At 35.9% G+C, this 17,284-nt stretch overlaps 1 protein-coding gene across 1 annotated transcript in view; it reads left to right on the plus strand.

Moving 5' to 3' along the window:
* The window catches only part of LOC112046918 (hemicentin-2), a 46,635-nt gene that overhangs the window by 13,148 nt on the left and 16,203 nt on the right, over positions 1-17,284 (plus strand). Inside the window, exons 5-11 of the mRNA XM_052888180.1 lie at positions 1,182-1,385; positions 3,486-3,637; positions 7,483-7,630; positions 8,635-8,765; positions 10,882-11,041; positions 12,945-13,048; positions 16,224-16,413. Of these exons, the coding sequence (XP_052744140.1) occupies positions 1,182-1,385; positions 3,486-3,637; positions 7,483-7,630; positions 8,635-8,765; positions 10,882-11,041; positions 12,945-13,048; positions 16,224-16,413 (1,089 nt within the window). The remainder of the gene's footprint in view (positions 1-1,181; positions 1,386-3,485; positions 3,638-7,482; positions 7,631-8,634; positions 8,766-10,881; positions 11,042-12,944; positions 13,049-16,223; positions 16,414-17,284) is intronic.

Genomic DNA, 17,284 nt, shown 5'->3' on the forward strand with positions numbered 1-17,284 from the left:
CCTTAGCATATCTCGCAACTTTATACTTGTAGTACGCTTTCAATAGTAGAACTTTTCATTAGACTCTTGAATTTAATCGAAATCGCTTTAACTTGTTGACTTGCGCAAGTCTAAACCAAATAGCATTTTAATTAAATTACATTAATATGTCAACTTACTTTATGTCATAGGTGGACTAATGACATCGATGGGGTTAGGGGAGGTTTCCATGAGGTATATATTTCTAGCAGTGGACGTCTGTTTTAAATTTATTCGGATATTACATTTTACAGGTTTAAGAAAAAAATATAGACTTATATTAATAAGAATATTAATACACTATAATTTTAATTTATTAGCCGAAGAAGATCATGATCTTGATGTTGCCAGTAAATTGTTTATGCTGTAGCCATTCCAAAGCATCAACTTGCATTGTCTATTGTCTAACATACAATATGTGTTATACAATGCGTACCTACGCTTTATTGGTCAACCTGAGTCGTAGATCTTAAACCAAATGTAACTTTACCTATGGAATTGGAACTTAGCAATGCTCTTTGGCAGCATTATTAAGTATTTAGTTAGTAAGTGTTATCCAAGTAAGCTGTCTCAAGAGCTGAACAAGGAAGTAATGGCTAGGTATTTTTAGCTTATATGCCATAGTGGATTCGAGAGGAGTACCAGCAAAATCTCTTTATACCCAGCATAAGTGTTTGGCCTCACTACAACTGCAGCAAGTTGTATTTAGAATGGGTATCAAAAACTGATGTAGCAGGATCTTACCAAAGGTTGAGTGAGCTAAGAGAACAACACGAACATAAAATTTATATGTTATGAAGGAGCTCCTTAACCCTACGCTCGAGACCATAGTTCCGGACTCTCTTCATAACTTTTCTCTTTAACATACGATTAACTAGTCACATACAGATAATACATAACGTCCCAATATTTTCCTTACCCAAGGCCGCGATAAGGTCTTTTGACCTTGTCGCGACAAGGTCAAAAGCGACAAGGTTTTTTGGTCAAGGTCAAAAGCGACAAGGTCTTTTGACCTTTTGGTCTTCGTCTTGTTAATTTTCTGTATCGTTTATATTCTAATTATGGTGAACAAAATAAAGAGTAAAACAAAAACTTGGAACCCGCACGGTGTCCACGACATGCTCCTTTGGATTTATCTAATTTTTTAAATCTTTCTTTACCAGGTCGTCCACGTCCTTGGGTCAAATGGTTCAAAAATGAAATAGAGACCGACACCCCAGCAACGGCTCTCCAAGGAAACACAGTGAGGGGGGTCCTCAGGGTGGGTCCTTTGACTCGAGCCGACGTCAGAGCTACACTAACATGTCGAGCTTCGAACCACTTGAGAGCGCATCCTATTGAAACTACATTGACTTTGGATATGAATTGTGAGTATTTAGTGACCATTTACAAACAATATTTAATTATAGCGGAATTTGGTTGTATATATTGCTTTATAAAATAAATAAAGCGACGTATGTATAAACGAATTTATTCGCACATACATTATTGTTTTTATTAATAACTAAATAGATAGATCACTGACTCTAAATTTGCCCTATAGTTGTATTTTGAAAGCCATCAGCAATCAGACTATGTTCCTACCATAGACAAACGTACGGTAATCAGTTATGGAGTTTGAACTATAGGCTTTGGAAGGTATCGCCCTCATCCACGTTGAACTACTTTTGTCTGTTCTAGTTTCCTTTAACACGTTCACACTGATATTTCTGTACTTTCCTCTGGTACTGTGAGGTTCTACCTCATACTACCTCATACTAGAACCTTATGTAGTGCGGTACGAGGTCCATAGACCTCGTAAATATTGAATGTACGTACGAGGTCAATTGACCTCGTATGTCACCGAACGTTTTAAGTGGTTTTTTTTTTATTTTTAACCGACTTCCAAAAAGGAGGAGGTTTTACGTTCGGCTGTATGTATATATTTTTTTTATGTATGTCCAGCGATAATTCCGTCATTTATGGACCGATTTTGAAAATTCCTTTTTCGTGTTGTAGGGTTTGATTCCAGGGTGGTCCCATTTTTTTCATTTACAAGTCAGCCCTTGACTATAATCTCACCAGACAGAGGACTGAGGAAACTTGTATACTAGTGTAAAAACAAATAGTTGTTTGTTTAATTAAGAATATCTCCAGACTGTTTCCGACTTTTCGAATAATAAATGAGGAAATTTACAAGTTACATTACATAGTATGCATGTAGACTGTAGTGCTATATCTTCTCCTGTTACTAAGTTAGTTCTCAAAGCTAACTACGTTCTTAAGAACTTAAAACTTATTTCTGTTTACATACAAGATGACCTGAATTTCAAACACGGTTCCGCTACTTACTAAAGGACACGTTAAATATATGTTAAGAAATATTTTTAAACTTCGTACATCCATACCAGTCTATACTGTGTATTTATTTTTTATATACTCAGAGGCACAAATATCCGCCCACTTATAATAGCGTCATACCAAAGAGGGCGGAAAATTGTGACTCTGAGTATATATTACTTCTACCATATTATGTATTCTGTGCTTCTACTATTATTATATTTGCGTCGGTTTATTTTAATACAATAGATTTCCTACTTCTGAAATTTAAATAATGTGCTGTTTCTCCAATTTATTTACAAGTACGGCTTATAAAAAAAAAACACTTAGAAAGTATTTTAAAATAACCAGTGGTCAAGGCTTCAGAGGGCCTAGTGGCAGTTTGATACTGTGACGATCGCGTTAACGTAAACGCGAATTTAAGGAATTGAAACAGCGCTTTTTATTGGCACTACTGCACAACTGCTTCAATTCCACATAAATACGCGTTTACGTTAACGCGATAGCAACACTATGAAAATATTAAAAACTCCCACTAGGCACACAGAATCTAGAGCGTCCTTGCAAAACGCACCTTATTAATAATTACTGCCATCTATGAGAAAGTTTTTGATAGCATTGTAGTCAATTAATTATTATCAATTATTAACTAAACTGTTATCGGAACAAATAACAGCTGAGTAATATTATTATCAGTCCGTTGTATCTATACCTACAAATAATATAAAGCTGAGTTTGTTTGTTTGCTTGAACGCGCTAATATCAGGAACTGGTCCGATTTGAAAAATTCTCTCAGTGTTAGACAGCCATTTATCAAGAAATGCTATATGCTATAGAATTGTTTTTAGTATGGATATTTTTATATTTTGTACATAAACAAAATTTAATGATCACGTATTTTTTCTTTTTTTTTTATGTTATTTTTGAGTCATAAATTAAAAAAAATATATTAAATAAAATGTACCGAGTTGTTTGTAGATTTATGTTCTATTAATTATACAGAACCACGAAAAAAAATATCCGCACTAAAGACCGAATCACCCTGTATACTATGCCTACGGTAACGGGAACCACGCGGGTGAAACCGCGCGGCGTCTGTTAGTATATAAATAAATGCCGTAAGTCTAAAACACGATTCCCTTTTGCAGTTCCACCCTTAAATGTACACATACTCGGATCGAATCAGCCTTTATCAGCAAGCAGAAGATACGATCTTCTGTGTCAAAGTTCCGGATCTCGACCACCCGCATCCATCACTTGGTGGAAGAACGGCCAAAGGATAAACAACGCTAAGGAAACGGTGAGATAATTCATAATACAATAATTGATTATTATTTTTAAGCGGACTTAAAAGTGATTACAAATATAAGAAAACTAATGTCGAACAAAGGTTATGATTCACAACACGTGTCAGGACAACTTAATTAACAAATCAAACTGTAACCAAAACAAGACCCTAGAATGGCAGAGAGTGAGCTTGAGTGGAATTACGCACTTGTGAACGATGTGTGTAGGGTTAAAGGATCCTTTGACTGATATCAAACACTCCCCTTTTCCTCTCAAGTCTCTCTCCCCGCCTATCCCAAGTAACCCATAAAGAATTACACAACAAGAGATGTGGACGGCTTGAACGCCACGAGCACACTGAAGCCAACATGAGATTGAGATTGATTGATCATATTCGTCACAGACTACTATTTCCTACACTATTTATTAAAAACATGTAAATTTAAAAGCGGCCAACGCGGCGATAACATATTATAATTTATTTTTTCACTAGATAGCAGGTTTATAAAGATAGCTTAAGAATATAATAAGACCCTGATACTTTCTACAATAATGACGAACCAACGTACGTACATCTTACGTTTTATTTAATGAACCAACGAACGTCCAGAACCAACCAACGGTTTTATATATAAGTTGTAAAATGCCAACGCAGACCAATATCTAGACAAACTACAATAGAAGAGAGAGAGTTTAAACTTGTAACCAAATGTTATTTTCGAAAAAATCAATAATAAAAACAGCTTTTATTTTAATACCTTTTAACCTATAGTTAAAATTTTAATTCTTTTCTGACGACCTCTTTTTCCTTTTTTTTTCGTTTCTAGGCACAAATACCGTACTTAAATTTTTTGGTAATTTTTTCGTTCTCTAATCTATACAAATTTGGTTTCTACGTTTAATTATTTTTTTCACTCGGTAGACAATCCATCTAGTTAGCTACGACCAAAGCCATGCACCAGACCACGAACCAAAAACGCATTTCAATTTTGCAATAAAAGTATGCTAATAAAACCATTACCCTTCCTTTTGGCTTCGCCGTAGTCGGGTAAAAAACTGTGACTTCGGAATAGTTGTATCATACATGATGATATAAAAAACTTAACTTAAAAAAAATACCATTATTTTATAATTTAAGTTTGCCAGTTTAGATTTGGCACCCCATCTTATTAGTTAAAAACATGATATTTAAATAACTTTTCTAAAGTGAATTGAAACCGACTAAATTAAAATTCATCTTGTTTAATTTAAATACCACAAGTTATATCAATCTTCAAAACTTTTCGCTCGCTTCTTTACACTTTGTTTATTGAGTATTTAATTATTGGATATTGATAAAACTTAACAAATATTTAATTTCAATTTTCATTAAAGGAGACTGAAACATCAACAGCGAGACGTATTTATTACTTGTTTGCACGTTATGGTTGATATTTCAGTCTGTCTGTCATACTTGCAGTCTGTCGGTATCGGGAATTAATTTTATCATACAAGCCATTTTCTACGATGATTTTTTTTATTTTGCTCCATGACAACTTGCCGTCGCATAACACTATCATTGTGACTAAAATATTTACAAGACGGAGGTCCTGGGTTCGATCCTCGGCTGTGCCGATTGAGGTTTTCTTAATTGGTCCAGGTCGGAAGGGTTCGGCCGTAACTAATTACCATCTTACTGACAAAGTCGTACCGCCAAGCGATTCAGCGTTCGGGTACGATGTCGTGTAGAAACCAAAAGGAGTGTGGTTTTAATCCTCCTCCTAACAAGTTAGCCCGTTCCACCTTAGATTGCATCATCACTTACCATCAGGTGAGATTGTAGTTAAGAACTAACTGGTATAAAATAAAAAAAATACTATTGAATAACCGTCGTTATTCAGCTATTTTTTTATTTCAAAATTTATACTACTACTACGAGGTTAGCGTTTCGGTACGATGCTGGAACTTAGACTTAGACTGTATCGTCACTTAACACCAGGTGAATGAGCAGTTAAGGGCTAACTTGTTATACAATAAAACTACAGTCAAATATTAACTCAATCCAATATTCAACGAGACAACATTTTACATGCAAAACCAGTAATAAAAGTAGGTACCATTGTCATGGCTAATCAATTTTCAAAAGACAAAGCTAATTTCGCGCCAACTGAATTTATCGAGGCGACCGTAATCTTTATTACCATGAGAAACAACATCGCGAAGTCAACTTAAAATAAGGGCACGTAGTAGTAATAAATGTAGATTGAATGGGACAGGCTGCGCCTTGGGCGTACTCGAATCGGCTGTAAGGGAGGGACGAGTCGTAAGGAGTGCACGCCATGGAAAATTTGGGCAATTTTATCTGATAAAGTCTTGGGCAATTATATTTTATTGGAAATTAAGTATGGAACGTTTTATGGTTGTTGAATTTTTTTTTTAAACTCTATTGTGAAACTTTTTTCATCAATTGACTTATTTCCCTACGGATTAGCGTGGAGTAGGGGTAAAAATAATGTCACTCGGCATAGCAGCCCACCCAAATATGACGGAACGTATAGTTTCTCTTGCATCGAGGTTTCATAAAAACAAATAATGTTTTTTTTTAATCATACTTTTAATTAATGTTCTTTTTAGCATTTAAATCGATCTATTTATTTAAAAATGTTCTTCTAAGCTTTTAAATCCATAGCTATTCTGTAACATCTTTTTTTTATAATTAGAACTTTTCTTTTTCTCTCTGTATCTAACAAGATACTATAGATAGGTAGAGGCGAATTAATATGTAAAGAAATAAAAACAAAGACTAAAACTTCTTGATGCCTGAGCGTATTTTAGTTTTCTTTAGGAACCTGTAAAACAAATTAAACTCCAAAATGCGAATCAAGACTCGATTAATTCGTTAGACGACAATTTAACGGCCCTGTTAAATTACCTCAATAAGCTAATTAATTTTGTATTAATGAAAGCAAATTAAATTCTCCCTTTAATAGAAAAGGGTTTGGAATTTACAGTCTTATTTTTTATAGAATTTATACTCACTTTACTCCCTTTCTATCCTTAATAACTTCCATGATTATTGAGTCAGGCTAATATTTTAGAGGTACAGGGTTCGATTCCCTCCTTTTTTCGTGTATAAACGATATATTATCTAGCGAGGATTACGTGTTAACTAACATTTAGTGGTGCTTGTACACCAAAATTATTGATTTTATGAAAAGGGAGATAAATTGAATTTTTTTTTCGTCAAAAATTCAAAGTGCCAAATGTACCTACATTTGAAAAAAGCACCTCAAATCCATAAATATGCCCTTTTCAAAACTCCCGGAAAACTAAGTAACACAAATTAAATTTAAGTTTAATTTCAATAGTTTTTAATTTCATTTAAAATAAAATAAATATACTTAAACAATACACATCACTATCTAGCCCCAAAGTAAGCATACAGAGTAGCTTGTGTTATGGGTACTAAGATAGTTGATATTATAATATTCATATACATTTATATACTACATATAAATACTTATATAATGTATAAATACACACAGACACTGGAAAACATCCATGCTCATCACACAAATATTTTCCAGTTGTGGGAATCGAACCCACGACCGTGGATGCAGAAAGCAGGGTCACTACCCACTGCGCCACGCGGCCGTCAAATTCATTCATTTGTTGTAAAATAATGGGAAATATTTACAAACTTGCCTAAAATAAAAAAAACAAACAATTTAGAGTGAGCGCACGGTGCGGGTGACAGTAGCCTTATGACGTTCATAATACGTATAGTACTATTATCGTGAATAGCGACAAACTTTCAAAAGTGAACCGCCGCACCATGTTAGAGCGCACAAACTGTAAAATATTGTTTTTTTTCAACAGCTATCAACGGATGGCAACACAACCACATCAACCGTCTCCATACAGCTGACGAAAAGTGACGCGGGAGCCAAACTTGCGTGTCGCGCGTCCAACCCTCAGATGCCATCAGAACCTGCTTTGGAAGACGATTGGCTATTAGATATCCAGTGTAAGTAGACCCTTAATAGTTTTTATGAAGGGAGTTAAATGACATCCTAATGGTCCTAGAATCAATATTCAGCTAAAGTACTATTGTCGTTAATTCTTTTCAAAGTCAAAGACATGTTGAAGCATGGAGTAGTATTTTTTGTTATACTGAACGCAACTTTTACTGGCAGATTAATTCCCAAGATCACTGAGCTGTCAAATTTGACGTGAAAGTATACATCCCAAAGCCAGTGAACTGGCCAAAGAGTGAATTAAAACTGGCTAAGGGACTTGTATTTTACACATGAATTTAAGTCAGGTGATGGCGAATTAGTGTTACTCGCATGACGTTATAATTTGAGTTATTATTTCTTTATTTTATTTATATATACTTTATTGCACTAAAGATAAAACAAATAGACAAAGAAAATAGAAGAAACAAAGTAAACAATTATTTGTAAAGGCGGTTTTATTGCCTTTAGCAATATCTGCCAGACCCAGACCCAGGTCTTTAACCTAAGATCTCAAGAGGAAATGCTCAAAATTACTTAGTTCGACCTAGGCCTAACCTAAGATCTCAAAAAGAAATGCTCCAAGTTACTTAATTTGACCCAAGTCTTTAACCTAGGACCTCAAGAAGAAATGCTCAAAATTACTTAGTTCGACCCAGGCCTAACCTAGGATCTCAAGAAGAAATGCTCAAAATTACTTAGTTCGACCCAGGCCTAACCTAGGATCTCAAGAAGAAATGCTTTAAATTACTTAGTTCGACCCACGCCTAACCTAGGATCTCAAGAAGAAATGCTCAAAATTACTTATTTTGACCCAGGTATTTAACCCAAACGACCACAATACAACGAGGCAGTTTGTCATTAGGTATACATTGCAATTATATTATCACTAAGCATATTCAATTAACTAAAATAATTTAGTACATCCTACTAGTATCTACACGTTATTATATACCGTCATAACTTGAATACACAGTAATTATAACATGCCGGTAAAATCTAATTTCCTCAACAGATGTCCCGGAGACCGTGGTGCGACTGGGTACTAATTTAGACCCGACCAATATTCGGGAAGGCACCGACGTGTACTTTGATTGCATCATTAAAGCCCATCCCTATGTGTATAAAGTCGAATGGAGGCACAACGTAAGTACTGATTTAATAGTCTAAGAACACGTAAAAGCCAGACCTACCTCATTTTATAAAGGGTGAAAAATTGTCAGGCCAAGATCCTTAAGTACCTTAAAACAAAAGCCAATTATGGGGTTTGGACTGTGGTGGCTTTGGAAGGTAGGAGATTTCAAGGGTCTCTTTGTAAAGCGTATTTTTTAAACGGCTGCGTGGCGCAGCGGGTAATGACCCTGATCTCTTCAGCCACAGCGTGGGCTGGATGTTTTCCAGAGTCTGGGTGTGTTTGTATAACATATAAATATTTATATGTAATCCGCTATCTAAATACCCATCCAATGCATTGGCGTTGAAACAACTCAACATCTCGAAAAGACTTTCCACCACCTGTCTTCAGAGGATTCTCGAGTACTTCGGTCACATTGCCAGGAGATAAAGAGATAACTTGGAGACACTTGTTATCACTGGCAAAGTGGAAGGGAAGAGACCTCGAGGACGTAGCTTGATGCGTTAGTCAGATCAAATCCTCACCGCTCTCGATACAAAAGTACACGAAGCTCTACAAGTCGCGAAAAGCCGAGCCGCATGGCGTGACATTGTGCGGGAAAGAGTCATGAATGTGTGATAGGGGTCATGACCCTCAGTAATGAGGAACACAACGCGGAGAGAGAGATCTAAGTACCCATAACACAAGCTACGCTTACTTTGGGGCTACATTTTGACGTGTGCATTGCGTAAATATGTATTTATTTCTTTTTTTTTTAATATTTTCCTCGGCAAAATATCTTAGCGACAACCCTTGGAAACGTAAATTAAATTTAATCTTAATATAAAGAAATAAAGTTAGTGGTACTGTTAGAAAGTAATCTACTGAACTGATTTTGAAAAGGATCTGTACACATGAAACCTGCTACCTTCTAAAGTCCAAATCCAAGCTGCACAATTGATTATCGTACTTATAACTCGTGCCCATTGACTTGACACCTGGCTATCGAACACAACCAAACAAACACAGTAGAAACATCATTCGAGCCAGTCGAGGTAATCCGCACGAGCTGTAACTACGGTACGAGCATGACCTAAACAATTTTCTGCCTTCATACAATGAAGTACATCTAGCCATCGCACCCTCTTATTATAATGAGCCCCATAAAAAGCGCTTTTGATCTCGAATGTCTTTATTTTATTACATATTCAAATAAATCAAGATTCTGAATGAAATGAAAAGTATAATTATGATGATATAAGTGGATGTCAAAGCGATAGCAGCCAAAGGTTCTCTCAGATCGTATAATGATGACACGGAATTCCAATTTGAGCAAAAAATATATAATATTATTTGCTCACGATTTTATAAAATGTATTATTCAAATGTTTATTGAGTTCGGATGAATATTAATAAGTGGGATTTGAAACAAGCGGATGTATGAAAAATATCTTTTAATTGCGAAATCATCTACATAATAATTTTACATCTAATTTATTTTATCGGATATTTGTACATCATAGGTACTTGCGTATTATAAATGAAGTCGAACATTTAATTTTCAGTCACTTTTAAGTGCGATGCATTTCTCTAAATAGACTTTATAAGCACATCGTGTCAATGTGTGTGTGTGTGTATAAATTCGATTATAAATTAGTAAAAATTTCATATTGACAAAAAAAAATCTCTTAACAATCTTATTTTAATAATGTTATATCCTTATCAAAATTGCAATACGAACAGAAATAAAAAAAATAAAAAAGACGACAATAATGAATGACGTCACCTTTACGTCCTTTCCTTTTTTTATACCTACGTTTTTGGAAAATTTAAACAGTCTAGGATGACCTAAAACCTAACTGAGCTATCTGAGCTAAATTTTCTATGATTTGTTGGTTTTAAAGCAAAGCCTTAAAACCTTACGTCGAGTCCAAAACTTAGGCATAGAAATGGACAGGAAAAAGATGTCATACATAGCCATGATTTTTCCTGTAATTTTCATGGTGCGTTATATTATTATTCAATACAAATGCTGTAAGTTGTGCATATTTTCAACCTTCCTTAACGCATCCCGTTATGAAGTTCTAAAACATTGTAATTTACTCTATAATATTTATTTTTGTCATAACAGTATTTGTGTCTTAACAGGGTAAAACTCTCCACCACAACGTGGGGCAAGGCATCATCATCAGCAACCAATCGCTGGTACTCCAGGGGGTGGGGAGAAAAACTGCTGGCAACTACACTTGTGTTGGATTCAACGCTGAAGGAGACGGGGAGAGCAAGCCATTCTCTTTGGATGTTTTGTGTTAGTTTGATCATTTAATACGTTCGCTGCGGCACTGATTTTCTATACTTTCCTTTGGAGCGCTACAAGGTTTTTTGACCTCGTATTAGAACTTTATGTGGTCTGGCACGAGGTCAATCGACCCCCTAACTCTTGAATACACTAGACGTACGAGGTCAATTGACCTCGTACCGCAGCGAATGTGTTAACCTATTAATTAACTATTTTAATACTCCCTGTAAAAGTATAGCGCGAGCACTCGCGGGGTGTAACATATGGAACACATGGGACCCCACGAGAACTTTAACATGTCCTTACGAAGAAAATATAGCTTATGCACTAACTTTTTAACCGTATTTCGTTGCATTTAAAGGCTACTTGAAGATACTCAGGTGGTAAAGTTCATAAATTAACAAATTGATAGTAAATTTGCACTTTAAAATTAGCTGGGGTGCGGGTACCACCCCGCGCGTGTAATGGCGGGTTAAATCGCAAGGCCAGGACTCCCTATTTATAGGAAAGGGGTTATGGGACTTAGACCCACCACTCTTCAATGCGGGTTGGCATGATTAGGGTGATGTTAAATTCAATAATGATCACTATCAGATTTTAATGATAATGACCGGGATATTTAATGTGCTCTCCGAGGCAAGGCGTGTAGCACCACCAACTTCCTGACTTCGAGATGAGAATTTTACCTAAAAATTTCTTAGAAAAAAGAAATCTTTGTATCTCTTACAATATAACCAGGATTCGAACCCGGGACCTGATGATCCTATACCATAACGTGACCATTGAACCAACGAGGCAGACAATGAGTTTAGTTTGATAACTTATCTATATTGCTAAAGTTGGATACAAAACTAAATCTTTGGCTAAAGTAAATATTGATGAGAGGCGCGATTTCATCGAAAGTCTGTGAATAGTTGTTATATTTCTTTATGTAGTTCAGATTGTTTTTGTTTATAAGCTTATTAGATGTTTGCAATAAAATTTAAAGACAATCTTACAAAAATACCGCCTTTTTAACTCAATTCCAAAAATAGGATTTTCTATGTATGTACGAACACAATTCTACATAAAAATTTAATTACCTATGTAGACATTCTTCCATATAGGTGAACAAAGTAATTTTCATTTTAATCCAATAAATGGATAATATGTGAAAATATCTCCTACATTGAGGATTAAACTATAGTTGTGTTTTGCCGAAATAGTCAAAATAATTAACTTTTATACAAATAAATTTGCTGTATTATAAATAGACCAAAAAATATATTTTTTATTAATAATTTTTACCCAAACGCGTTAAGGCCTCATTCGCACGAGAGTTAAAAAAGCGATGCCTTAAAACCCAGCGTAGCGTAGCGTATGAAGTTTTAAAAACGCTGTCATGTGAACATCCTGTTCACATCACAGCGTTTTTAAACCTCGGCCTCCGTGGCGCAGTGGTATGCGCGGTGGATTTACAAGACGGAGGTCTTGGGTTCGATCCCCGGCTGGGCCGATTGAGATTTTCTTAATTGGTCCAGGTCTGGCTGGTGGGAGGCTTCGGCCGTGGCCAGTTACCACCCTACCGACAAAGAAATACCGCCAAGCGATTTAGCGTTCCGGTACGATGCCTTGTAGAAACCGATAGGGGTGTGGATTTTCAACCTCCTCCTAACAAGTTAGCCCGCTTCCATCTTAGATTGCATCATCACTTACCATCAGGTGAGATTGTAATCAAGGGCTAACTTGTAAAGAATAAAAAAAAAAATACTCGTATAGTTGTGAATGCAAGTGTTGTATTTGAACGCTTTTTTAACGTCCGTTAAAAAAAACTCTCGTGCGAATGAGAGTTAAAGTTTATTGACCTACACACATTATTTATACCTACTTACTCATATAATAAGTATGCTAATTTCAAACTTTCGTTATGCAGACGCCCCGACATGTAGAAGCTCTCAACAAAGAGTGCACGGTGTCGCAAAACAGGAGCGTGCTCATATAACATGCCACGTCGACGCCAATCCGCCTGAAGTCAGTGTGAGTATACCTTTAGATGATAAAAAAAAAACAATTATTAATGAAAAAAATGTGAGCCGTCACGGGACGCCTGGCAGATGTAAAACATCGACATTATTTTGTAAAACTTAAAATTCAAAATAAGCATGCTCATTATTAGCTATGTTGCGATACACATGCTAATAAGTAGCATCTGCTCAATAGTAGCATGCTTTCTTGCTAAAAATGAACATTTGTAACAGTAGCTCAATGCTAGATCAGCAGGCTAATATTAGTTGACATGTAAGAAATTGAGATTCTATGGAATAAATGTCATCCGGTGCCTATTGACTACCCTTTGTAGATATCATATAGTAGGTATATGACATTTCTCCGTTGATTTTATGTTTATTTTATCATCATCATAATCATTATCAGCCCATGAACGTCCATTGCTGGACCTATAGGCCTTATGCATGGTCTCGAGCCGCCAGCATCCAGCGGCTTCCTGCAACCCGCTTTACGTCCTCGATCTACCAAGCAGGGGTCGACCAACACTGCGCTTTCTGGTGCGGGGTCACCATTTCAGCACCTTGGGACCCCAACGTACATCGGCTCTTCGTACTATGTGCCCCACCCATTGCCACTTCAGCTTCGCGACTCGCTGAGCTATGTCAGTGACAAGACAAGAGTTTAATAGATTGTTAATAACCAAATTAGTGAATAGGCCAACTGATGTGAACTTTTAAAAAGTATAAACTCCTAAATCGATTCGAGTTAAGAACCAAGCTCAATACGTTTGTGTTACTATAAAATGCATACAACGCCAAAGATGTCATTCCTCGCTGAACTATGTCAGTGACATTGATTCGTTTGGGTTATTTTAATAGGTTGTTATTAAGGATCAATTTAGTGAATAGGCCAGCTGATGTGAAGTTTTAAAAAGTATCTCCTAAATCGATTCGAGCTAAGAACCAAGCTCAATACGTTTGTGTTACTATAAAATGCATACAACGCCAAAGATGTCATTCCTCGCCGAGACACTTTTGTGTGTAGCAAAAGTTTACTGTGTAAAATTTTCTATTCGATCATGCAGCTGTTTCTCTTTAAGTCACTTTGAACTTTCCTCTGTGATCAGCTACTTCCTTTGTTTCTCGAGTAACTTTGTCTTACACAACTTATAAATGAGTTATGAATTTATGCGGAACATCTAGACATAACGTTGGAGTCTAATTTCGTTTACTGCAAAAGTAATAGACCCTGGCACTCCTCCAGAGCTTATTATTATAATTCTGGATTCCTCATTCATTTCTGTTAAAATACGACAGCTTCCTTTTCTCGTTCGTGAAGTAATTGTTATAATATTAATATAACCTATTTTTAACACTACCAAAATGTACAAAATATTAAACTAAAAAACTAAACATCATAATATGTTCTACCTGCTGATCAGCACGCTGCATGAAGGCGGTGCTTAGCCGGTGTTATCTTAATTTAAGCCAAATGGGACCAAATGGGGACTATACCGTTTCAAACAAAAAAAGAATTTTTGAAATCGGTCCAGGCGTCTTTGAGTAATCTGTGTACATACATAAAAAAAACCGACTGAATTGAGAACCTCCTCCTTTTTGAAGTCGGTTAAAAAAGATTACACATAATGTGAAATGTTATCAATACACTGAATGTTTTATGTACCAAGTGCAAAATACTATTTTTATTTTTATTCTTTACAAGTTAGCCCTCTACTATAATTTCGTTTGATGGTAAGTGTAAAGTTAGAAGCGGGCTAACTTGTTAGTATAGGAGGATACAATTCCACATCCCTTTCGTTTTGTACACGACATCGTACCGGAATGCTAAATCGCTTAACGGTACGTCTTTGTCGGTAGAGTGATAACCAGCCATGGCCGAAGCCTCCCACCAGCCAGACCTGGACCAATTAAGAAAACCTCAATAGGCCGGGGATCGAACTCAGGACCTCCGTCTAGTAAATCTGCCGCGCATACCACTGCACCACGGAAGTCGTTATAAAATACTTTGTTAATTTACATCTTTATTGTATTTATAATTGTTCAGATTTGGTATAGTAATAAAATTATTATAATTGGTGATTTTATGTGTGCATAGAGCTGTCCCTTCTCTGATTCCGGAGGGTGTGGGTTCGAATCCGGTCCGGGGCATGCACCTCCAACTTTTCAGTTGTGTACATTAAAAAAAAAATATGACGTGTCTCAAATGGTGAAGGAAAAACATCGTAAGGAAACCTGCATACCAGAAAATTTTCTTAATTCTCTTCGTGTGTGAAGTCTGCCAATCCGCATTGGGCCAGCGTGGTAGACTATTGGCTTAACCCCTCTCTATACTAACTAAAACTAAAGCGTATGTTGTCACTTACTGCCTCCAAGGCCAAAATGTCTTCCTACAATAGAATATCTATATATTCGCATTGAAAAACGGAGTTATTGCCACATAAAAATATTTCAATCAACATATTTTTTTTCAATCTGTAGCTTCAGTATTAAAAATAGGCATAACTCGAATTATTTACCAATTGCCTCCAATCACGTATTTGGAATTGACAATTGATACAATTCAATTTAGAATCGATCGACGAAATTTTCCAGTCATAGAATAGACAATAATGTCTTTGACCGTCTCGAGCCACTTATATTGTTTCCAAGATTTACTGATTTTTTTGGAATATTCACACCTTAGAGTATTTTTAACTGACTTCCAAAAAGGAGGAGGTTCGGCTGTATGTATGTTTTTTTTTTATGTATGTCCAGAGATATTTCCGTCATTTGTAGAACGATCTTGATCGTATTATATACTAATGGATGAATTCGCAAGAATGTAAACTTACTTTCGTGACATTGTAGAAGTGGGTTAAGTAATTAATCTATATCTACTTCTATACTAATATTCTATAGAGGTAAAATTTGTGGGGTTGTAGGGGGTAATCTCTGGATCTACTAAACTTATTTTAAAAAATATTTTACCACTAGAATGCCACGTTATTTGTCAATGACATTTTATCCTCACACTCTTATGAGAATGGGATTTGCGCGGGTGAAACCGCGAGGCGTCGGCTAGTATATTTCTTTGAACGTAGTCAAGCCAATGCAAGTCCTCATGTGACCTTTAGTGCGAGGCCGTCAGCGATGCCCCATTTCGCCCACACCTAGCTACGCTACTGATTATCAATTTCTTCCCACAGTTTCGATGGACTTTCAACAATACGGCGAACAACAATGAAGTCAGTAACACCTATGTCTCGAGATCCGGCACAAGCTCCACAGTGACCTACACACCGCATACTGAGATGGACTACGGAACACTGCTGTGCTGGGCACACAATCGTATTGGAAAACAACGGGTGCCCTGTGTTTATCACATCATTGCTGCCGGTAAACATATCTTTTGTATTTTGGAAATAAAAGTAGGTACCTCCCACTTTAGGGTTATACTAAAGAAGCAACGACAATAATTCTGACTTTCTGAGATGAACGGAAGGCTATTGCAATTAAAATGTTTTGCCACCTACATACTTTGATTTAATTTTATAAGGTTGAAGAGTTTGTTTATTTGTTTGTTTGGTTGAACGCGCTAATCTCTACGGCACCGTCGGTGGAAGGATGTGATCCAGTAAAAAGGATTATTCCGAAAGTCTGTCAAATCCGAAATGAACGTCTGTCAGTTCTGAAAATTTTTGATATTATATACCTATATTACACCTATATTTCTTAATTATGTATTCAATATAATCTGACACAGTTAGATTGTAAAATACGTTAGGTTATAATCTCACTGGTGATATTATAATCTGCCGTCATATTGTGAACTGAAAATACTGATTACAATTTAACGTGTTATTTTTCGATATATTATAATTTATCGGAAGTGAAACCGTTAAATTGTCAATCAGGATTAATTTACCATAGAGTTACATGATGATAGACGGAATATCACGAGTGAGATTATAAACTAACGTATTTTACAATCTAACTGTGTTAGATTATATTGAATACATAATTTTAAATTTTAAGAAATATAGGTGTAATATAGGTATATAACTTTCGGAATAATCATTTAACTGGATCACATCCTTCCACCGACGGTGCCGTAGAGATTAGCGCGTTCAACCAAACAAACAAATAAACAAACTCTTCAGCCTTATAAAATTAGTATATATTAGTCTATGGACTGTCTGACCAAGTTTTTATTCTACTAGCAACATTCTAAAGCTTTATCATTTCACTGAAATGACGCGCTACAATG

Source organism: Bicyclus anynana, chromosome 21 (genome assembly GCF_947172395.1).
Source record: "Bicyclus anynana chromosome 21, ilBicAnyn1.1, whole genome shotgun sequence".
Taxonomy (NCBI): domain Eukaryota; kingdom Metazoa; phylum Arthropoda; class Insecta; order Lepidoptera; family Nymphalidae; genus Bicyclus; species Bicyclus anynana.